The following is a 23,267-nucleotide window of genomic DNA, read 5'->3' as shown; positions in this document are numbered from 1 at the left end:
GTCGTCTGAGGCCTCTAATTCCTGTTCCTGTGGTTTGGGTTTTCCGTGGGATTAGCCACTGGCATCCTCACCTAGACTTTCACTGAACACCTACACGATGCGGGGCATAATACTAAGGGATAGAGCTCCAAAAAGCTCGGAAACTTCACGGTCCCAGCTTTAGAAGTTTATAGCCTCGTTGAGAAGAGGGGGTCTAATATTAAAGTAATTGTGCCAGTTCCACAAAGCACACCCCGTACCAGTTCATAGTTCCTGGTCCCTCCAAAAGCTGTGATGCCACAAGGCAACATAGGCTGAGTCACAAACAGTGAGACTGGCAAGGTTTGGTTTGTGGGCTGGCTGTGTTCACATGTTGGGACTCCTGGGTGGGAGGGGAAACGTATCGCTGTTACCAGTTCTCTCATTTTCCATTTCCCGGGGTGAGATAAATAAGGTTAAGAAGTAAAAAGTATCTGCCTCCCATGCCTACTGTCTATTCCAAACCCGAGGGAAGCATTACTGCCTGGCAACCACAAAGGATAGAAGAAAAAGGAAGAAAAATAAAGGGCAGAAAGTCCAGAATTGTGTTCTTTGGATAGTGACACGATGCCTCCAGGGGGCAGCACCAGGGCAGAGAAATAGGCTGAGATGGCTCGGTCCTTTCCTTGGTCTGGGGCTCCCCGGAGTTCCCCACCATCACTCCTCCCATTCCTTCCAATTTTATTTTTAGCTGCCAGTGGGAGGGGGCAGGATGGGAGGGAAAGTAAAGAAAACAGAAAAGGAGAGGGACAGAGGCACAGAGGACTTCTCACACGGAGAACAACCAGGCATGGGACTCCTCGACATCCTTCACCTGCTCTTGCCCGTGATGTTCCTGACAGGTGAGGGAGGTTAACTTCTTGGTTTCCGGTGGAAGTGGAAGGTGTATGGGTTGTTTGGCATTGGGACCTTTGGAGCTGACATCTTTGGGGGTTAGGGTGAGAGGTTAACACATTCTGCATTTCGTGTGTGTATGTGTATGTGGTGGCCGGGGGTGGGGGCATTCTTTCTTAGGCCCACACTATGAGTGCTTCGGTATTGAGACTGGCAGGGCCTTGTGTCAGCTCTGGGTCCAGTTGGCTAAAATATTTAAGCCCTGCAAGAGTAAGTGGTCCCAAAAGAAATATGATGTGACCTTCCACGTGGCTAATCTGATTCCTATTATCCTCCTGCCAACCTCCTTCTACCCGTGGTGGTCTCTGGAGCCTGAGGCATAAATGTGTGGTCAGAACTCTTGGTTTATCTAACCAGTGAGTTAGTTGCTGGTCATATGGCTCTGCCAGTTTCCTGGATGCAAACAAACAAACAAACAAACAAACAAAAAAACCTCACATAGAAAACACCTTTCTGAAAAGGAGCATGGTTTGAGACAGAGCTTACAGCCATGGGTGGTGGGGGTGATAGGGGTGGCCTGAGGGGGTTGCTTGAAAGGAAAGAGCAAGACCTAGTCAGGGAAGGAGCATGGGAGGGACTGTAGGCCTGGAATTTTTCCTCACCAGTGCCCTGTAATCTTTGTTTCCTAAAATACCACCTCTGATTTCTTTAAATTTATTTTATTTTATTTTTAAGTAAACTCTGAGCCCAATGGGAGGCTTGAACTCACGACCCTGCTCTACTGACTGAGCCAGTCAGGCACCCCATTCTAGCTCTGATTTTAAAGGGATTGGGGTTGCAGGGAAGAATCAGCCAGGATATGAGTCAGGGGAGGGTCTTTAGAGTGGGCTGAAATTTAAGAAATACAGGTATGCAGGGGGCAGTTGGGGGGGGGGTGAGTTAGAAAAGAAGCGGGCTGTGGGAAACTTTGGGGTGACGGGTCTCTTGGTGAGGATGGATGGCAAACCATACGTGTGGGCAGTCGAGTAGCCCCACCCAGTTAATTACCACTGAGGTTTTCAGAACTGGAATCAAGCAGAGACCTAGACGCTGGAGAAAGAGAGTGAGAGTGTGGCAACGAAACTGGGAGTCAGAAAGAGACAGAAAGAGGAGAGACCTAGCCATGCAGTACTCCCTAGCCTCCTCTTGTCCTCCCTGAAGTCCTGGGTTTGGGGAGAATCTGGAAGGCATAGTTGTTCTGGGCTTCAGAAAGGCCCTCTCCCTCTTTGACTCTTACAGCTTGTGGGGGAGGATGTGTAGGGGGAATGATGTGGAAAAGAGGAACTTGACCCTTCCAGACATGTCTGTGAATGAGATTTCAGAGGTGGGAATGGAAATACAGCTGTGCACCAGCATGGCAGAGGGCCACAGGTTAGACATCTGGACCCAAATACTGGAAGGAGACCATCCTTGCTTGGAGTTCTGAGTACATGATGTTGACAGAGGCCAGGACAACTTCTGAGTAAGAAACAGGGATATAGACTGAGATATGAGTATTCCCTTTGCGCTTCTTTCTGGTTGTGCCTCTCTGGGCATTCATTAACCACTCTGACTGCTTCTGCCGCCCCGGCCCCCAGGTCTATGCTCCCCCTTTAACCTGGATGTACACCGCCCACGCCTGTTCTCGGGGCCACCGGAGGCTGAATTTGGATACAGTGTCTTGCAACATGTTGGGGGTGGACGTCGATGGTGAGGAGAAACCAGAGGGCCGTGGGTTTGGGACTGTGGTAGAGCTCTTAAAGGGGAGGCAAGGCAGATGGCAAGGCCACTGTTAGAAGTGGCTGGGGATCCAGGCTTGCTACACCCATGCATTTTCCCTCCAGCCTGTCTCAGAGGTCATGTTCACACAATGCTGATACTCGTGTCCTCCTCCCAGGATGCTGGTGGGTGCCCCCTGGGATGGGCCTTCAGGTGACAGAAGGGGGGACGTTTATCGCTGCCCCATAGGGGGCTCCCACAGTGCCCCATGTGCCAAGGGCCACTTGGGTAAGAAGATGCCTCGCTCTTCTACTCCTACCCCCTAACCTGCTACACTAATAGCTTTGACCCCTTATACCTCACCCTACCCCCATATCCCACACACTCCCTATCTTTGACTTGATCCTGATCTCATCCTCTCTCCTAATCACCCTAAACCCAAGCACCCCATGTGTGACCCCATGGTCTCATTCTCTTCCACCCCCTTCCAACCAGGTGACTATCCACTGGGAAATTCATCTCATCCTGCTATGAATATGCACCTCGGAATGTCTCTACTAGAGACAGACAATGATGGGGGATTCATGGTGAGCTAACGAAAGGGTGGTGGTGGGGTCTCTGAAGGATTTGGCAGAGAAAAGAGCAGTATGGTAAGGGGACCTAGTCTATCTGGAGGGGTCAAGAGGTTTAAAACTCTAGAAAGCAAGGAGGGGAATCCCAGGGAATGGTTTCAGCGCCTCCTTTGACTAGGAGTGTGTGCTGAGAGAGCACTCCCAAGCCTGGAAGTAATATTTCTCCCAACTCTCCCCAGGCTTGTGCCCCTCTCTGGTCTCGTGCTTGTGGCTCCTCTGTCTTCAGCTCTGGGATATGTGCCCATGTGGATGCTTCGTTCCGGCCCCAGGGAAGCCTGGCACCCACTGCACAACGTGAGCCAGAAGAAGGGCCCGAAGGACTCAGTCCCCAGAACTGGGTGCAGGGTGGGAAAAAGATGGGTCAACACGGTTTGATGCTGGACAGGGGGCCTGCATCGCTTTCCTCGTTGCTACCTAATGTGCCTAAAGCTCCATGTTTCCTAATAGATTAGAATTCAGGGGGCGTCTGTGTGGCTCAGTCGGTTGGGTGTCCAACTTCGGCTCAGGTCATGATCTCACAGCCAGTGGGTTCGGTGGGGCTCTGTGCTGACAGCCCACAGCCTGGAGCCTTGCTTCGGATTCTGTGTCTCCCTCTCTGTCTCCCCCTTCCCTGCTCACACTCTGTGTCTCTCTCTCTCTTAAAAATACACATTGAAAAAAAAATTTAAAAAAAAAAAAAAAAAAAAGAGTTCAGACTCTTTGCCAGGGCATCAAGACTCCATGAATTGATCTAACCAACGTCAAAAAAAACCTCTCACTATACCCTCCACACCCTATGCCTTTGCCAGAGCATTTCCCTCCTCATTCTATTTGTCATCTATTTTTATACCTCCGTGTCCTTTTAAAGTGTTCTCCAGGCAAATGCTCTCCTCTCCTCAAACATCTTTCTATTGCTTACGTCTTTGATTCCCCACAATCAGAACTGACCTCTTCTTCTCCCAAAGCATAGAGTGGTGCTCTGTTTCTACCTAGCACTTAATTCCCCTCCTTCTCTCCCTCCCCCTCTTTCTTCTCCTTCTCCCTTTCCTCTCCTCCTCCCCCCTCTCCCTCCTTCTTTTTCTACTTCTTCTTCTTCTTTTAGTAAGTTGTATGTATGCCCGTGTCCTCTTTTATTCATTTCTGCATTTACCCAGGGCCTGGTATACTACCTTCCTTGCATGTTCGTTAGTGCCAAATAATTGTTTGAATGGAACGTGCCCTCCTGTGACTTCTTCCCTTGTTGCCTGCGTGCCCAATATCCTTCTACCCCTCTGTTCTCCATCAGCGTACCCCTCTTCCTAGGCTGTCCCACCTACATGGATGTTGTCATCGTCTTGGATGGCTCCAACAGTATCTACCCCTGGTCTGAAGTTCAGACTTTCCTACGAAGACTGGTAGGGAGACTGTTTATTGACCCGGAGCAGATACAGGTAAGAGAAGGCAATGTGGATGGGCTTGGACAGGGAGAGACGGGGAGAGAAGGAGGTAAATGTAGGTAGTGTCTTCAGTAGTATCCAAACGCCCATCTCCCTGCCCCCACATATTATCTTTTCCCTCAGCACACACATTCCATGTGAGTGCATGCTTTGTTCTCAGGTGGGACTGGTACAGTATGGGGAGAGCCCTGTGCACGAGTGGTCCCTGGGAGATTTCCGAACCAAGGAGGAAGTGGTGAGGGCAGCCAGGAACCTGAGTCGGCGAGAGGGACGAGAAACAAAGACTGCCCAAGCAATCCTGGTGGCCTGGTGAGGCATTAGGAAGGGGAGCCTGGGAGGCCAAAGTGGGGAGGGCCTAGAAAGGTTAGGGGAGGGTTTGGAGTCCACTGTGTCCATCCCAAAATGTCTTGCATGCTTTTCTTTGTGTGCACTTTTGGGGAAGGCTAAGCTGGCCGTCACTGCATACCCTTCTCGTCACTCTCTTCAAAGTGTACATCTGTGTCTTTCCACATCCCTGATTTATGTTATTTATCTCCGTAGACAGAACTCTCTCTATCCCTGCCCTCCCGCTTTGATCTTGGCCCTCAGACTCTCCACCACTTATATCCTTGCCCACTTGCCAAACATGATTCAGAACTCATCTCTGGGAAGACTTCCCTGTCCTGACCACCCTCCTTTATTCCACATTCTCTGGATATTTGTCCTCTCCCAAATGTAACTTTTGCTGAATGAATCTATGAACGAATGGCATTTATACTTATTTGCATTGAGGATATGCTGCTGCCCATGCTCTATGACATTCAAACATTTTAGCCCTTCCTGTGTGCCAGTCTCCACTGTCAGGGAGGTGAACTAAAAGGGAAGATGCCTGACCTCAGTGAACTGCTGACAGTGGTGTGTGTGTGTGTGTGTGTGTGTGTGTGTGTGTGTGTGTGTCTGCATACACGTGATCACACCTCACTCTCTTCTCTCTCTTCTCAGCACAGAAGGATTCAGTCCATCCCGCGGGGGCCGGCCAGAGGCGGCCAGGCTGCTGGTTGTTGTCACTGATGGAGAGTCACATGATGGAGAGGAACTTCCTGCAGCCCTAAAGGCTTGTGAGGCTGGGAGAGTGACCCGCTATGGGATTGCGGTGAGAATCTACTCCAGATCTGGAAGGATGGAGGGGGGATGGTGACACTGGGGACAGGGAACTTGAAGAAGATAGGCATTAATGACTCCCCAAAGGCCGGCCTCTTCTTTTCCCTTCTTTCACTCTAGTCGGCTGTGTTGTGTACCAGCTGTAACACCTCACTCCCCACAGCTAACTGACCCCACCTTGCTCTCCTGACCCCAGGTCCTTGGCCACTACCTCCGGAGACAGCGAGACCCCAGCTCTTTCCTGCGGGAAATCAGAACTATTGCCAGTGATCCAGATGAGAGATTCTTCTTCAACGTCACAGATGAAGCTGTACTGACGGACATTGTGGACGCGCTGGGAGACCGGATTTTTGGGCTTGAGGGTAATGACTTCCCTGAAGAAATGGAGGACAGGGTAGGGAGGAGTTCTGGGTGTAGGCAGGGTTCTGGGGTGAGTTCAATGAGTCAAAGAAATGTCTTTCCTGATATAGCCTTGATATTTTCTCATGTTCAAGGGTCCCGTGGAGAAAACGAAAGCTCTTTTGGGCTGGAAATGTCTCAGATTGGTTTCTCTACTCATCGGTTGAAGGTTGGACAGACTCTGACCCCTCTCAACATCTGACTCCTCTCCACCTCAGACTCAGGCAACTTCAACCCAGAGCTCTTCTAGATTCTTCCTTTAACCAATGTCCATACCGACCTTCCCATGCCTTCCAACTGCCCCCAGCATAGTCTTAGTGACCCTCTCACTCCTGGAGTTTTTACTCTTTATTTCCTGTTGTCTTTTTAAGCGACCCCATCTGTTTCTGCCATACAGGATGGGATTCTCTTTGGAATGGTGGGGGCCTATGACTGGGGGGGCTCTGTGTTATGGCTTGAGGAAGGTCACCGCCTTTTCCCCCCACGGACGGCCCTGGAAGATGAGTTCCCCCCTGCTTTGCAGAACCATGCAGCCTACTTAGGTAAGTAGCAGAGGGTTGCAGGGAATTAGGGGGTGAGGAGGAACTGTTTCCCCAGTGGGGGGTATGAGAGCAGTTTCTCACCAATCTGCTACTTTCCTTGGGACCTCGTCCTGTGCCTTTAGGGAGCCCTCCTACTCTGACCCCATCTTTTTTCCCTTTCACCCGATTCCCTGCCCACTTCTAGGTTACTCTGTTTCCTCCATGCTTTTGCGGGGTGGACGCCGCCTCTTTCTCTCAGGGGCTCCTCGGTTTAGACATAGAGGAAAGGTCATCGCCTTCCAGCTTAAGAGAGATGGGGCTGTGAGGGTTGCCCAGAGCCTCCAGGGGGAGCAGGTAGGGCATCCAAGAGAGGGTGGGACGCTTGGATCCTGAGGGGCCTTCAGGCTGTGGGGGAGGAATGGGAAGGACCAAGAGAGGATCCTGAAAAATCTTTGCTGAGTTCTGGTTGGCGGAGTCTGTCAAGGGTGTGAGAACCACGCTGGCAGGCTGGCCGATGCTTCTCACTTGTCCACAATCACCTTCCTTTTTCCCTGGGGTCACCGCTCCCCGCCACTCCCCAGATTGGCTCCTACTTTGGCAGTGAGCTCTGTCCATTGGATACGGACGGGGATGGAACAACCAATGTCTTACTTGTGGCTGCCCCCATGTTCCTGGGACCCCAGAACAAGGAGACGGGCCGTGTTTATGTGTATCTGGTGGGTCAGGTGAGACTTGCTGGGGTCTGTGGTGGGGGCGGTGGAGGGAAGGAGGGAGGGAAGGCACGTATGTTCACGGGCTGGCTGAGAGGTTGGGGCCACCAGATCAGCGTCTTCTGTCTTCTCCCCTCCACCAGCAGTCCTTGCTGACACTCCAGGGAACACTTCAGCCAGAACCCCCCCAGGATGCTCGGTTTGGCTTTGCCATGGGTGCCCTTCCTGATCTGAACCAAGATGGTTTTGCTGATGTGGCTGTGGGGGCGCCCCTGGAGGACGGGCACCATGGAGCACTGTACCTATATCACGGCGCCCAGAGTGGGATCAGGCCCCGTCCCGCCCAGGTCAGGAGCGTGCAGAGAAAGCAGGGGCATGGGTGGGAGGAAGGAGAAGGGGGGTGTGCTCCTTGTTCGTCGTTGTTTCCCTGGCCTTGAGACCCAAACTGGACAAGTGCTTTTTTATCAGTAGTCAAAAAGGTGAGGTGGTAGGGTAGGGTACAGGTTGCTGTACTAGGGACTCCTAAGTACAGACTAGTGTCTCTTATTCCTTCTTATTCTCTTACCCCTTGTTGTGTGCCGGGTGGGCAGCCGGGGTCACCAGGCTTGAGAGTCCCTGCTCAGTCTCCCCTCTCTTCCTCTCAGAGGATTGCTGCTATCTCCATGCCACAGGCCCTCAGCTACTTCGGCCGGAGTGTGGATGGCCGGCTGGATCTGGATGGAGATGACCTGGTAGATGTGGCTGTGGGTGCCCAAGGGGCAGCCGTTTTGCTTAGGTGAGCAGTCCTAGCTCAGGAGGCTGTGGACAGCATAACCTAACTGATAAAAGCAAAGGCTTGTGGGGGCACCTGGGTGGCTCGGTCGGTTAAGCAACCGACTTGGGCTCAGGTCCTGATCTCACGGTTCGTGAGTTTGAGCCCCGCATCGGGCTCTGTGCTGACAGCTCGGAGCCTGGAGCTGCTTCCGATTCTGTGTCTCCCTCTCTCTCTGCCGCTCCCCCACTCATGCTCTGTCTCTCTCTCTCTCAAAAATAAATAAACATTAAAAAAATTTTTTTAACGGGAATAATAACAGAATCTACCTCATAGGTTTGTTGTGAAAGTTAAATGCAATAATCATGAAAGATCTTAACACAGTGCCTAGCACATGGCAAGTGCTTATTCAGTGTTAGCTATTATCTTTCTGCCTGAAGGTTCCGGCGGGGAGGTGACATGTGTACATCTAGCCTCTCATTCTTTCCTTTGACCTCTGGGAGGCAAGCACTGAGGATCACCTTTCTCCAAGGGCTTTCCTCTTACTGCTAGAATTTCTTGATCCCAGCTCCCGGCCCATTGTCCACCTGGCCCCCTCCCTGGAGGTGACCCCTCCGGCCATCAGTGTGGTTCAGAGGGACTGCAGCCGGCGAGGCCAGGAGGCAGCCTGCCTGTCTGCAGCCCTTTGCTTCCGAGTGACCTCTCGCACCCCTGGCCACTGGGATCGCCGATTCTGTGAGTGACCGGAGCGTCCTAAGTAACCCTTAAGCCCACCTGCCTTGGTCCCTGGACCCCTCTCCACCCTCGCTCCTGCCTGCCCCATCCAGATTTGCGGTTCACAGCGTCACTGGACGAGTGGACCACAGGGGCTCGTGCTGTGTTTGACGGCTCAGGCCAGAGGCTGTCCCCTCGGAGGCTCCGGCTCAGTGTTGGGAACGTCACTTGTGAGCAGCTGCGCTTCCATGTGCTGGTGAGGATGGGCAGGAAGACAGGACAGACTGCAAATATTTTACCATGTTCTGGTATTAAAGTGGTTTGAACTCTTTGGAAAAAATGGCATAACATTAAGTACCAAGATTTCAAATTCCCAAATTAGAAACAAGATTTTTAAGTCAGGAGGAAATTTAGTAAAAATTCAAGGATAAAAGGAAAGGTTAATAGAAAAACAAAAATATTGTAAAAAATAGGATTTCCCCCGCTACCCCAAGGTAGTTTAAAAAAAAAATGCGACCAACCCCCTCCCCACTCCCAGTATTTCTCTTAGAAAAGTCACCCAACCCTGAATACAGGGTCTCACACACAAAGACAAATAGCTTGATTTGCAGATCAGCCTCTGGGATCTTATACTGGCCCCAGTTAGAGGAAGGAAGGAAGGAAGGAAGGAAGGAAGGAAGGAAGGAAGGAAGGGGAGAGAGAGAGAGAAAGAAAGAAAAAGAAGAAAGAAAGAAAGAAAGAAAGAAAGAAAGAAAGAAAGAAAGAAAGAAGAGAGAAATTATGTAGTTAGAGATCCATAAATACTGGCATCCAAACGAATGAAAACATCTCGGCTTTGGTATGGCTACAGGAATCTGGAAACTGTTCAAGAGGACACTGGCTTTGGGAGAGAGGGAGTCAGGTGGTGGGGAAGGCAACACAAAGGCTCTAAGCAGAGGTAAAATAAATAATTGGGACGCATCCATAGCAAACACCGTGTATAATACTGAGGCAGGTGCCTCAAACAAAATACACATATAGGTTCTTGATCCGAATAACACAAGTGCAGGTTCTTGATCAGATTAACGCACATACAGGTTCTTGTTAAGAGTTGTCTAGTTGTCTAGTTGGCTCTGTGTCGGGGCCTGGGAGTGAGGGGCAGGCTGGCTGGGGGAGGAATTTCTGCCGGGTCTGGCAAGAAAGCCAGAGCTGAAGCTGGGGCAGTGAGGAAGTTCAGACTCTGGAGGCAGGCTGATCTGGGTTTGAAGCCTCACTCTGCCGGTCACCACTCGTGAACTCTGGCAGGTCACATAACCTGCACCCCACCGGTTCCCTGCTTACCCGAAAGGAGGAGATACTAATAATAACTACAGTGCGGGAGTTGTATTGGAATTAAAGGTAATAGTGCTGATAAAACCTCAGGACAGTACCCAGCACATAGAAGGTGTTCGGTAATTGATCACTGTAATAATCACGTTCTTACGGGGGCCTGGGCTGTACCCCTAACCCCTGGCTCCCCATAATCCTTGATTCTGATTTTCCTTAGGATACCTCAGATTACCTCCGGCCAGTGGCCTTGACTGTGACCTTTGCATTAGACAACACCACGAAGCCAGGACCTGTGCTGGATGAGGGCTCACCCACCTCTATACGAAAGCTGGTCAGTGATGCCAAGCCCTGCCCTGCCCCTGGGTCCCAGTACTGCCCTTCTCAATGAATTCAAGAGACACGGAGGGCCGAGACCTAATTTCACAGCCAAATCTGACCCGGGCACCTGCTCTTTTCTTTTCCCTTTCCCCCTAATTCCATGCTTTTCTGCTTGCCTTCCTATCAGGCCTCAGCCCCTTCTCTCCCCTCTAGGTTCCCTTCTCTAAGGACTGTGGCCCTGACAATGAATGTGTCACAGACCTGGTGCTTCGTGCTGATATGGACATCAGAGGCTCCAGGTGGGATGGATGTGAACTGACCAAACCAGGGTGACCTGAGACAGACCAGAAGGAGCTCGAAGGGAGCTGGAGGGTTGTTTCTTGCCCAGAAGAGAAGAAGTGATGCCTTTGGCAGCTTTTCAACTCCTGGGCTCTCCCTTATCCACCCCTCCTAGGAAGGACCCTTTCGTGGTTCGAGGAGGTCGGCAGAAAGTGCTAGTATCAGCAACTCTGGAGAACAGGAAGGAAAATGCCTACAATGCTAGCCTGAACCTGAGCTTCTCTAGAAACCTCCACCTGGCCAGTTTCACACCTCAGGTACCTGGGGGAGGAGATTTGGGAGGAGTCGGGGAAGGAGGGGGAGGAAGATTGGGGTATTGGCCTAGGCTGCAAAAGGCTCTGGAGAAAGGCTCGGTGTTGAGAGGCTGTGGGCAGGAGACACTTGATGGCTTCAGCTCCAGCCCCCGCCACATTCCTCTGCCCTCAGAGGGACAGCCCCGTGAAGGTGGAATGCACAGCCCCTTCCCCTCATGTCCGGCTCTGCAGTGTGGGGCACCCTGTCTTTCAGGCTGGAGCCAAGGTGAGTAGGGGCCCAGGATGAGAAAGGGGTTCTGAGAGAACAGGGGCTGGAACCTACGGGTCCTGGGAGTTTAGGGAAGGAGGCCCACGAGGCCTCCTGTTCTTCTGTGCTGGCCCCATCAAGAGGACCATGCCCTGACCCCAAACCACCTGCCTCCAGGTGACCTTTCTGCTGGAGTTCGAGTTTAGTTGCTCTTTCCTCCTGAGCCAGGTCCTCGTGAGGCTGACTGCCACCAGGTGGGAACAAGGGGAGCTTCCTTCCAGCCTCTCCTGTGGAGTCTTGCGGGGGGAGGGGGTTGGTGGAAATAGCGGTGACTCGTCTCCTCCAGAGTGGGGTGTCTTAGAGTGGGCTGGGACGTGAGCCTCTCCCCCAACCCTACAGCAATAGCCTGGAGAGAAACGGGACCCTTCAAGATAACACAGCCCAGACCTCAGCCTACATTCATTACGAGCCCCGCCTCCTATTCTCCAGGTATGGCTCAGCTCCCCACTAGGACCCCGTCCGTCCTGACCCCAGACCCCTACTCTGTGTTTTCTCCATTTCCTTCCATGTGTTTCAGTGTTTTCCCCAAATGCAAACCCTTGGGGCTGCTCCATCTTTTTGCCCTGAATCCCACTCAAGTCGAACCTTTTGAGCATCTTACTTTCCTAGGTATAGGGCTTGGCTCTAGGCCCTAGGGATTGGAGCTGGGGCGAAGGGTAGGGGGTGCAACCATAAAGTTTGTACAAGGTCTACGTCACATTCCATTTCTGTCTTCTTTATGTACCCCCATCCCTTTATCCACGTGCTGGCCCTGCCTTCCCTGAATCCATGTCTGTGTGCTGATCATGTGCCCCTGTGTCTGTGTCATGGCTGTGACCCTGTGCTTCCTGACTCGGTGTCCACGCAGTGAGTCCACTCTGCACCGCTATGAGGTTCACCCATATGGGCCCTTCCCAGTGGGTCCCGAATTCAAAACCACTCTTAGGGTGAGAAGCTGGAGGGGCCTTGGCATGAGCAGGGGGAGGGGGAGGAGTGCTGGGCAAAGGAGGGAAGAGTCTCTCTTCGATTTCCAGTGGCATCTAGGGTGAAGAGGAACAGATGAGGAAAGGTCTTCTGTGTCCCACCTCTTCCCACTTCCAATCCTCCTCTTAGGTTCAGAACCTTGGCTGCTATGTGGTCAGTGGCCTCATCATCTCAGCCCTCCTTCCAGCTGTGGCCCATGGGGGCAATTACTTCCTGTCATTGTCTCAGTTCATCACCAACAATGTGAGTCCAGGCTAAGGGTGCAGGGAACCCTGCCACCTTGATCTGGTGAACTTACCCAGCTCCTTCTCTGTTGGGGTCACTGCCATCAGGGCTCCTCTCTCTGGGAGGCCTTTCTTTTACACATGTGCCTTCTTTGGGGGAGAAAGAGAGGGATTGCCCAAGGAAGAACCACGGAGCGTGGGTAGCATGCTCCTGGTCACCCTGGAGTGGCTGGCCTCTCACCATCAAGAGGGTGGCTCAAGTTGCATCTCCCTCTAGGCAAGTTGCACAGTACAGAACCTGACCGAGCCCCCAGGACCCCTTGTGCACCCCGAGGAGTTTCATCACACAAACAGACTGGTATGGCTCACAAGAAGGTGAAGAAGGTGTCCAGAATGGGAATGCAGTGGGGAGCGGTAGTGTTTGGAGCCTTGGGACGGGGGTGGAGCCTGGAGTGGGGAGCAAGGGATTTTTCCATCCCAAGATCCTGATCTGTCTCTCTCTTCTGGAAGAATGGGAGCAACACTCGGTGTCAAGTCGTGAGGTGCCATCTTGGGCGGCTGGCAAAGGGGACTGAGGTCTCTGTTGGACTACTGAGGCTGGTTCACAATGAGTTTTTCCGGAGGGTAAATCTTTTCTTCTATTTTCCTCTTCCGCTACGGCCTGGAACTTCAGCATAGGTTTTAGAATTGACTCATGTTCAAGTTCCAACTTTGCCTCCTACTAGCTTGTTGGACCTTGAGCAAGTTATTTAATCTCCCTGATTCTTACTCTTTCTCTCTAAAATGGGGAAGATAATACCTACTTCATGAGGTTGTAAGGAACAAATGAATAATGAGATGGACTCATTAAAGCTAGTTATTCTCCTTGTATTTTCCTGTTTATCATCCTTTAGTGCTCTATCAATAATCAACATTTATAGGATACCTAAATTCAATCAACTAATAATCCACCATGTGCCTACTATATAAAAGGACCTGTATTTGGCAGACACTGAGGAGAATATCCCCAACATTTGTCACCATGCCTTACTCATTATAGCGACTTAATGCATTTCTGTTAAATGCATGAATAAACAGTTGATTATTACATGCCTGATATGTACTGGCGGGTAATGGAAGGCAAGATCATATAGCCGAAAGGGATCTAGGTTATGAAAGTTCTCTAAAGCTGGGGAGATGAAGTTGAACTTAATATGATAGACAGTCAGGAGTCGGTGTGAGTTTCTGAGCATGGAAATGGCACCTTAATTATAACAGCTATGTGGTACTAAGGGCTATCTACTTTGAATAGCACACGGCATATTTTATAGGAAAGTTATGTTGGAGACACCATCCTTCCCTAAGTCTGATTCTCTCTTTATTGCTCTTTGGTATCCTTTTTTCATTCATTTACTTTTTTTTTTTTTCAATAAAGATTTATTGAGAAACCAGTATGTACTTAGCACGGTGCTAGGCACTAGGCACTGGAGACATCTAAATTTACAGGACACACACACAAAATAAATCAATAAATTTATAGGACACTGCTCTTGACCTTGAGGATCTTACAGTCCAGTGGTGAAAGAGAAGCAAAGAGAATATTATGACCTAATCCAGGCTGATAGGGGTTAGGAGGAAATACCTCCCTAATTCCAAGAGGGGTTGACATCTAAACTTCAACCTAAAGGAGGGCTAGGGGTTAGCCAAAGGAAGGGGAGTTAACTAATATTGGGTAGAGCCAACACCATATATGAAGGACCAGAGGCTTTCCATCTGTTACCCTTCCTCTCTCTCTCCATTGGTCTCCAACCTTTTCTTCTGGTCTGGAAGGCACCAGAAGTTGTACCTACTGGCCTCATCTTTGCCATTGGGTTTCCAAGAGCCACACCACCTGATGATGGCTCACTTTGTCTTCCCATCCACTTGCGCCACAGGCCAAATTCAAGTCCCTGACGGTGGTCAGCACCTTTGAGCTGGGAGCTAAGGAGGGCAGTGTCCTACAGCTACCTGAAGCCTCTCGTTGGAGTGAGGTGGGACTGGAGCCCGAACCCGAGAGCTGTGCAAAGAGTGAGGGTGGGGTTGGCAGAAGGGCGTGGGGGGAGGGGGGACTTTTTCATAACTGAGACCATCCTCATTAGGCAGCAGCTGAAGTGTCACAAGTGATCGATCAGGAGGCGGGGGTCCCACTGCCTTTATTCCTGCCTCGGTTTCTTTCTTTTTATTCTTTCGTTTCGAGGCTTTGCTATAATGTGGGCGAGCCTAGCTGGGAGAAAGGGCACTAGTATGAAACAAGTCTCCTTCCCCTACAGAGCCTGCTGGAGGTGATTCAGACCCGCCCTGTCCTCATCTCCCTGTGGCTTCTCATTGGCAGTGTCCTGGGAGGGCTGCTCTTGCTTGCTCTCCTTGTCTTCTGCCTTTGGAAGGTAGGCACTGCCTCAGTGGGAGTAGGGGGCGTGATGCCCTCGAGTTGAGGGCTCCCTGATTATAGCAGGGAGAACCGGGTTTGTGATGGGCCACTAAGCAGGCTGTGGGTGTCCTGCCGGGAGCTCTTTCACTATACTCCACAAATGTTGGTTGAATTAAGCTAAGCCAAATAAAATAAATCAGAATCTCATTTTTGGAAGCAAAACAAAAGCGAAGACTTCAGATATGTCTGAGGGCTGTTGGCAAGGTGTCCAGGCAGGACATTTGGCGATGACTCTTATCTCTTCCTCTACAGCTTGGCTTCTTTGCCCGTAAGAAAATCCCTGAGGAAGAAAAAAGAGAAGAGAAATTGGAGCAATGAATGTAGAATAAAGCCCTAGAAAGTCCTCCTTGGCGGCTTCTCCAAAAGACTTGCATAAGAGCTGAGGTTTGGGGGCTCGGACAAGAAGAAGCTTCTAGACTGTCTCCCCAGACCTGCAGCCTGACTTGACTTTTGAGTCATGAGGATGCTGCTGGCAAGAGATGAGGCCTTACCTCAGACCAGAGGGGCTGACACCAAAACCAGGAACACTCTCACCCTGTGCTTCCCTCACCATCCCGGTTCCACGGCCAACACCGGGGCCTTGGTTTGGGGCCCCATTTCCCTTATCCCAGGAATCACGAATTTTTCGCCTATGGACCCTGACTCCTTTCAGATTCCCCCTATATCCTGCCTCAAAATTGGAGAAGATGGGGGCCATTTTCCTCCATTCCCCTGCCTCTCACCTTCCTGCCTGCTCCCCACTCCACAGGAGGGAGCCAATGTTGGCTTCAAAAAGTAAAGTCAACATCTGCTGCTTTCCTGTGGAGTCGGGTGATTCAGAGTGCCGGATGGGGAGAGTCAACAGGAAAAAAGGAGGGAGGAGGAAAAGCCACAAGAGACATTCTGTACAATTCCAAGGAACAGAGAAGCCTTTAGACGGGCAACTGCCATCCCCCTGAAACCTGAGACTTTGTGGTGCGCTGGCCCGCCCTCAGGTGCCTGGGAAACTGAGCTGCCCCAGTCCTGCTGGGCCAGGGTTTCCCAACTCTCAGCCTTCCCTGGGAGCAAAGCCAGGGCCGGGTGCCCCCAGGTGGCTAGTCCTGGAATAGCAGAAAATGGTCCTGTTGTCTCGGTCATGGCCAGTGGAGAGAGCTGGGTCCCTAGGCAGTGTTTTCTCCTCTCTCAGACCTCACACACTCTTGAGCCCTCGTTGGGGCCTTCTTATGGAAACCAGAGAGAAGGGAGAGGATTTCTTCTTGATGGTGGGAATCCCTTTCACCAGCTTTGGGATGCAGCCACTCCGTGGGGTCCAAACGAGTCAGGCCTGCATTAACCAAGAAACCCAAGTGGGTGGCAGGAGGTCTCTGGGAAGCAAGCCCTTCCTTGCTCAGCACTGGTTATGTAGCACCAATAGCCACATGTTTCTGGGGCAACTGCAGTCATTCCTGTAGGGCTTCTCTGGTGGAATCAGTTTGCCAGCCCTTGCCTGATATCTACCGGAAATTCCCAATTTCTGTCTCTGGGCCACCCCACCATTTTTGTGGTCATGGCCAGTAGAGATAATTAGATTCTCACCAACTACTGGGTGACTTACATTTCTTTGTAATCAAAGAAATTGTTACTGGTCTCCAAGGTGCGGCTCTGACAGCCATTTGAAGAATCAGCACCCATTGAGAGCTGAGAAGAGAGGAGACCTGATTGGGCAGTTGACAAGCAGCCACAGAACTTGTCCTCCAGGGCTGTTCTTGAGGCCTGGCCTAAATGTTTATTTTGGCATGTTTCTGGCCTTTTGCACAGGGCATTGTCTCTGTTTCCCAGCAGGGTGAACAGTATATCAGATGGTCAGAACAAATAAAGTTCAGTGTCAAATGACTTCTGGTTCTCTTTGAGTTCCCTAGGATATGGACTGCTCAGGAATGGTGAGAGGTAGATTCTTGGACCACCCGAGACCTTATGAAGTTGAGTTCCTGGAAGGCAAAGTTATGACATACTTGAAATATTTTCTGTGACTCTCCCACTGGAGATGCATTCTAGCCTCCTGCAATCCTTACCTTACATATGTGATTATAGAGTATAAAATGTGTAGGTTGGTAGGCACACAGGCCTAGATTGAAACCCTGGGTCTGCCATTATTAGCTGTGTGGCCTCAAGCCAGTCGTAACTACTCTGAGGCTCAGATAACAGTAAGATAACAGTACAGTGGTCGAGAATGAAGACAGACTTGGCTTTAAATCTCAGCTATACCACTTACAAGCTGTTTGACCTTGGACAGATTTAACTTTGCTAAGTCTTGGCTTTCTTGTCTTTAGACTTACTAGGGTTGTGAGGACCAAATGAGATAATCCAAGTAAAGTGAGCATATACTAAATACTCAATAAAGGTTAACTGTTCTAAAAATACTTTGTTATAAAATAATCTACCTTACTGTGTATTGTGAGGATTAAGTGAGAGGGTGTATTGAAGCACCAGCTGGTGTTCCTAATCTGGTGACCCACCTGCCTTTCACAGGCCCTGAAGATTTATTTCTTCTATGTGCTATTGTCTCCTACCATGGAATCTTATCCTATGCCTCATCCCCCTTGAAATAAGCCCTCATGCCCATTAAGGCGATAATTAGCTAATTAACTTAAGGTTCTAATGGTAGAAATCAAATCTATTTGATTTTTTTAGAGATCCAGTGGTCTAGTACCCTCAAGGAACATGTGCACTTAAGCAAAAGCCTTCTAGAGACCACACCTCTCCCTCTGTTGCCTAACTCTGAATATGGTAGACTGGCCAATAGGCAGGGACGAAAATTCTGTGGCAAGCTGGTGAACTATTTTGTGGCAGGAGCAGTCCATGGTGACCCCCAGTGCACTTCATACAGGCTATCACTTGATCAACCTTTATGGAGCATACTGTTTCTGAGGCTGGGACTGAGACCATGGTTATGTGGACAGATCTCCCTTCTTTACCCCTAGTGGGATTTCTTTGAGGACTGGTTCATCTAATTCTTTGTCCTTGTGATTAAGAGAGCATTTTAAATATTTTTCCCCACCTAGAGATCCCTGTCTTCTCTATCCTTCAGCCTTCGAGTGGGACTTTCTCTAACCCCAACCTCTTCCTGTGGAGCAGAGCCAGCTTGAGAAGCCCCTGTAGAAAACAACAGACTCTCTTCAGACACAGGAGTGTTCCTTCCTTTCTTCTCATGGTTTCTTCTCTTTTTCTCTTTTAAAGTTTATTTACTTTTGAGAGAGAGACACACACACACAGAGTGTGAGCAGGGATGGGGCAGAGAAAGGGAGACACAGAATCTGTAGCAGACTCCAGGCTCTGAGCTGTCAGCACAGAGGCTGTAGCAGGGCTCGAACTCACGAACACACCGCGAAATCATGACCTGAGCCACCCAGGAGACCCTCAGGGTTGCTTCTTTATTCCTTCCTTCATCTTTCATTTGTTCACTTGTCAGACATTAAGCACCTAATACGTGCCAGGCAATGAGAACTATATAAAACACAACTCTCACCATCAAAGGGCCCAGTCTACTAGGAGAAACGAACATGGAAACAATGGAAATACAGAGAGGCGGTTGCTATATAACATAGCAGTAAGTATTAGAAGTGTATCTCGCACAAGAGGCATATTTTTTGGGCAGGGGTGGCAGGGTTGTAAGGGAAATCTTTACAGAAAAAACATAATTGGGCCTGAGGGGTCAGCAAGTGTAAGAGAAGGCATTCCAGAGAGGATTAATTACTAGTCTGGAAGGGAAACTTAGTGGATTAGAACAGCCTAAGCATTGGGCTATTTGTGAACCTAGTGAGTGATGAGACTGGAGAAGGGGAGTGGGCTTTAATCCGCATTTGAGTGGGTTGGCTCTGGCCACAGGGAAGAAAAAGTGTTGGGGAATCTTTGAGTGTGACAGTCAAGAAAGAAATCTTTAAAAAAAAAAAATAGGCTCCAGGCCCAACACGGTGGGGCTTGAACTCACAATCCTGATTCTGTTGCATGCTTTACTGACTGAGCTAGCCAGGTGTCCCAAGAAAGAATTTTTGAGATGTCATGGCACGGGGACAGGACCTGTAGGCAGAAGGAGCTGCACTTTTACTATCTGACACTGATGGTTGTATGTTTAGTGCTTAAGGGGGAGAGGATGTGCAGGGAGCATTTGATCATACATGTCTTCTTTTTCTCTGGTGCTTATCATTCAGTTCCATATTAACTATCAGTGAAATGTACACGCTGTCGTGAGACCCTTTAAGAATGTAGCAACAAGCATGCATTTGATCATTATCGAAACTATGCAGGCCATAGGTCAGCCTTCTGGGCTGAAAGTGAACATTTTTCTGCTTCTATCCCTCATCACTACCCCCGCCCCCCCCGCCTTAACCATTTTTCGGTCCTTAAATCTTTAAGTGGTCGAAAGGCAAAGGGCTCATCTTCTGTAACTTCTTTAAGCTGACAGCGTATCTGTGGGTTGGCATATTCAGGTAAAATTTTGATAGTTTGAGGATAAAAGAAAGGCTTCTGGAGAGTCCCATAGACCAGAAAGAAACATTTTTTTTAGCAGTAGAAATATCCCTGTATGTGCTGGTATCGGGGTGACTTCATGTTGGGTTTGGTTAAAGGTGGCCACTGTATGCTTGACTAAAGCCTCTACTTGTAATCTTACATCCATAGAGGTGGCTTCCAGGATATATATGGCTAAGGGATAAAACCATTAAGAAGCTTTGTTTTAGGTCTAGCCCTAACAATATCCTAATCACCAGGAGTCACTAGCAACTGGGAGAAGACTTGTCTGGTAATATGGGCATCCCCAAATGTATCATACAATCGGTCGTAAGAAAAGTGGGGCCATCCACTATCTCCATAAGTCCATAGTTAACTCCATGGAGTGGGATACACTTTGACTTTTAAGGAGTGATTTCGCTATCCTAGCCACATAGAATTGACCGACGTTAACTACTGAGTTACAAAATTGTTGGGGAGTCTATCCATTGTCCAGCGGTTTAATTTTTTTTTTAATGTTTCTTTATTTTTGAGAGAGAGAGAGAGATAGAGAGAGAGACAGAGTGTGAGCACGGGAGGGGCAGAGAGAGGGAGACACAGAATCCAAAGCACGCTCCAGGCTCTGAGCTGTCAGCACAAAGCCCGACACAGGGCTCGAACTCATGAACCTTGAGATCATGACCTGAGCCAAAGTCGGATACCTAACCGACTGAGCCACCCAGGCGCCCCTGTCCAGCTGTTATGGGGTCTCCTTTATTATCCCCACAGAATAATAAGAAAGAGGATTGTCTATATATGAGCTATTATGGCAATTTCTCTGAAGTCTACCTCAAGTTGTCTAGCTTAAGTAAACAACAAACATTTAAAGACAATTAATCAAAAAGAATCTAACATCCAAAAGGATGTGTTATTGAAACACAATTTTTCTCCCTAAATTCACCCTTATTTCCAGAGATAGCCGAATCAAGACTAATTTGTTTGTAAAACCAGTCCAGTTTTAATAAACTTGGCCTAATTATTTACATAAGCTCAGCAAGAATAGTGATTGATCATGTAAGATTTTTTTTTTAATTTGCTTTGCTGGAAATTTTTATAAGGAATTTTTAAATTGAAATTTTAATAGCCTCTTGAGGCCAGAGCCAAGCCAAAGAGTTGTCATCAGACTTGCCTGCAGTACCTGTAGATTTGGGTGTATTCCTCTTCCGGAGGTCCCCAAATATCCCGAGGTTTCCTGCATCTGCAAGGAAGTGACAGCCTTTACTCCTGGGAACTCTGTAAGCAAGGTATCAGGGCAATATTTCCAAGGGGGCTTATTGGTTCCATAAAGTCAACCTTAATTCCTTAAAGCTATCTATGCATGTTTCTCTCAAATATGACATTTTGTAACCATTGTTTCCAATGGTGTCTTGTTACAAGAACAGATTCTTACTGAATTTATGCAATAACTGTCATTGCCATGGAAGAAAGATTATTTATTATGAGTTTCTGAATTCTGGAGGGTTTAGGTAAGGAGAAAAAATGCTTCAATTTGTTCACAAAAGAATATCTTATATTACTGTAAGTCATGGATATTTTAAGAGAAAACTTCCTCAATCTAAAAGAGCAAATATTAGAGAACCAGCAATGTTTCAAATAACAGTCATAAAAACCTATAATTATCTTCCTTAGTTTATTCAGTCCTATGTTATTAATTTTGTTCTGTTTGAATGCAGCTTTCCCATTTCCCAATTTCCCATCTGGAAATTCTTACCCAGTTCAGTTTTACGATTTTAAAGATACCAAAAACCTATATTTGTTAAAAGTCCTTTTTCTGAATCTCCTTGAAGACAAGATTTATTCTGTAAGAGCCTCAAAACAATAACTATAAATGACAAAAGACTCAAACATGGACATGGTTAAAGATCTGATTATGAGAGTTCATTACAATGCAACTGACAAGGAAATTCAGTTGTTCCTAAGACACATAACACTTTAGTAATTAGAATGTCAAGTGATGACCTTATACCAGACAATATGAAACTTTAAGGAATTTCATATAATTTCATAACGTTTCTGTGGAAATGCTGGAATTCGGAGCAAGTGGTCAAGAAACAATTCTTGAGGGGCAGCTGGGTGGCTCAGTTGGTTAAGGGTCCAACTCTTGATTTTGGCTCAGGTCATGATCTCACGGTTTGTGAGATCGAGCCCCATGTAGGGCTCTGCTCTGTCAGCACAGAGCCTGTTTGGGATTCTCTCTCTCCCTCTCTCCTCCCACCTCAACTTGCGCATGTGTGTGCTCTCTCTCTCTCAACATAAATAAACATTAAAAAAAAAAGAAGAAAGAATCCCTCAGACATCTTCGGTGCAAATACGTGGTTTTATTAAAGCACAGGGACAGGACATGTGGGTACAAAGAGCAGCACTGGTGTTGTGAGGGGTGACTGATTATATCCTTATAAGTTGGGAGGGGGTTAGGGATAGCATAAGACTCTAAGGAATTTGGAAGCAAGGTTTCCAGGACCTTGAGGGGCTAGCTATTGTTAGGAAAATGTCATTTATCACTGTCTAATAGAACCTTAGTCATGAGACCCTTCAGATTTATATCAATGGGCCATATGCTTGGAGGATGACTGCTAACATATATTGTGTGTATGTGATGGGGGGTGGGGGTAGAGATAAAGGAAGTTTCCAAAGGAATTTTTATATGTGGCTCAGTCGGTTAAGCCTCCGACTTTGGCTCAGGTCATGATCTTGCAGTTTGCGAGTTTGAGTCCCACATTGGCCTCTGTGTTGACAGCTTGGAGCCGGCTTTGGATTCTGTGTCCCCCCCACCCCTCTCTCTGTCCCTCTCTTTGCCCCTCCCCCACTCGTGCTCTGTCTGTCTCTCTCTCAAAAATAAATAAACATTTAAAAAAAAATTGAGGGGGACCTGCAGGATCCTGGAGGTTGGGATAATGTTAAGCTAAGATTGCCTTTTGCCTCTAGCAAAGTGTAGTCAAACCTAGGTTTGCGAGCATAATTCGTTCCGGAAAGAAGAACCATTGGCTCCGTTGTGATCATGTGACTTTCGGTGTCACGTACCACTCGTATTGCAAGACATCGCTCATTTACCGAGTTAAAATTTATTACAAATGTTTGCTCCTCTTGCAGAACACTCGCAGAACAAGTTCCTCACGATCCAAAATTTTATTTGTATTGGTATCAGGGCAGTTGAGTTCCTAGAGGAAGGTCACTCTCCCTGTCTCAAGGACCTGTCAATGAGCTGTAAGTTGTAAGGATATTTAATTTTTTCCTTCTGACTTTGTTTCCCACATCAGTTTCTAGAACAGTTATAGCGTTTACCCAAACAACAGAACCCAAGGCTTACCACTATCTGACACTGCTTCCAGAATTCGTGACATACCAAGTAAACAAGCCTAATTAGTCAGAAAGACTTCATTTACCATTTAAATCTCAAGATGTTTGTTCAAAACCTTAGAAAGTTTTTTTTTTAATTTTTTTTTTCAATGTTTATTTACTTTTGGGACAGAGAGAGACAGAGCATGAACGGGAAAGGGGCAGAGAGAGAGGGAGACACAGAATCGGAAACAGGCTCCAGGCTCTGAGCCATCAGCCCAGAGCCTGACGCGGGGCTCGAACTCACGGACCGCGAGATCGTGACCTGGCTGAAGTCGGATGCTTAACCGACTGCGCCACCCAGGCGCCCCAAAACCTTAGAAAGTTTTAAAGCACATATCTACATAGGATTACACATCATTATAAATTTAATGTTTACATTGAACCAAGGTGGCAAT

At 48.6% G+C, this 23,267-nt stretch overlaps 1 protein-coding gene across 5 annotated transcripts; it reads left to right on the top strand.

Annotated features, from left to right (window-relative positions):
- Positions 1-654: 654 nt before the first annotated feature.
- On the top strand, positions 655-16,881 carry ITGA10 (integrin subunit alpha 10). Of its 5 annotated transcripts, none has more exons than XM_027051464.2 (30): positions 655-860; positions 2,469-2,580; positions 2,768-2,877; positions 3,085-3,176; positions 3,401-3,515; positions 4,503-4,630; positions 4,797-4,945; positions 5,618-5,768; positions 5,973-6,138; positions 6,271-6,344; positions 6,573-6,717; positions 6,902-7,050; positions 7,278-7,421; positions 7,553-7,753; positions 8,051-8,181; positions 8,726-8,892; positions 8,985-9,127; positions 10,397-10,510; positions 10,711-10,796; positions 10,952-11,093; positions 11,263-11,355; positions 11,515-11,591; positions 11,737-11,826; positions 12,245-12,323; positions 12,490-12,603; positions 12,862-12,942; positions 13,095-13,208; positions 14,498-14,593; positions 14,873-14,986; positions 15,283-16,881. In XM_027051464.2, exons 1-30 carry the CDS (start codon positions 731-733, stop codon positions 15,346-15,348), a joined length of 3,573 nt encoding a protein of 1,190 aa, XP_026907265.2. In that variant the 5' UTR covers positions 655-730; the 3' UTR covers positions 15,349-16,881. The 5 variants fall into 5 exon arrangements, 3 of the variants coding, with proteins under 3 accessions (XP_026907265.2, XP_014939741.2, XP_014939742.1); XM_015084255.3 differs by having other exon boundaries at positions 660-860; positions 7,550-7,753; XR_008295206.1 differs by lacking the exons at positions 12,245-12,323; positions 14,873-14,986; positions 15,283-16,881 and having other exon boundaries at positions 7,550-7,753; positions 12,862-13,208; positions 14,498-14,530.
- Positions 16,882-23,267: the final 6,386 nt, after the last annotated feature.

Source organism: Acinonyx jubatus, chromosome C1, assembly GCF_027475565.1.
Source record: "Acinonyx jubatus isolate Ajub_Pintada_27869175 chromosome C1, VMU_Ajub_asm_v1.0, whole genome shotgun sequence".
NCBI lineage: Eukaryota > Metazoa > Chordata > Mammalia > Carnivora > Felidae > Acinonyx > Acinonyx jubatus.
Note: the sequence above shows the minus strand (reverse complement) of the source record. Positions and strands in the feature narration are given on the sequence as shown.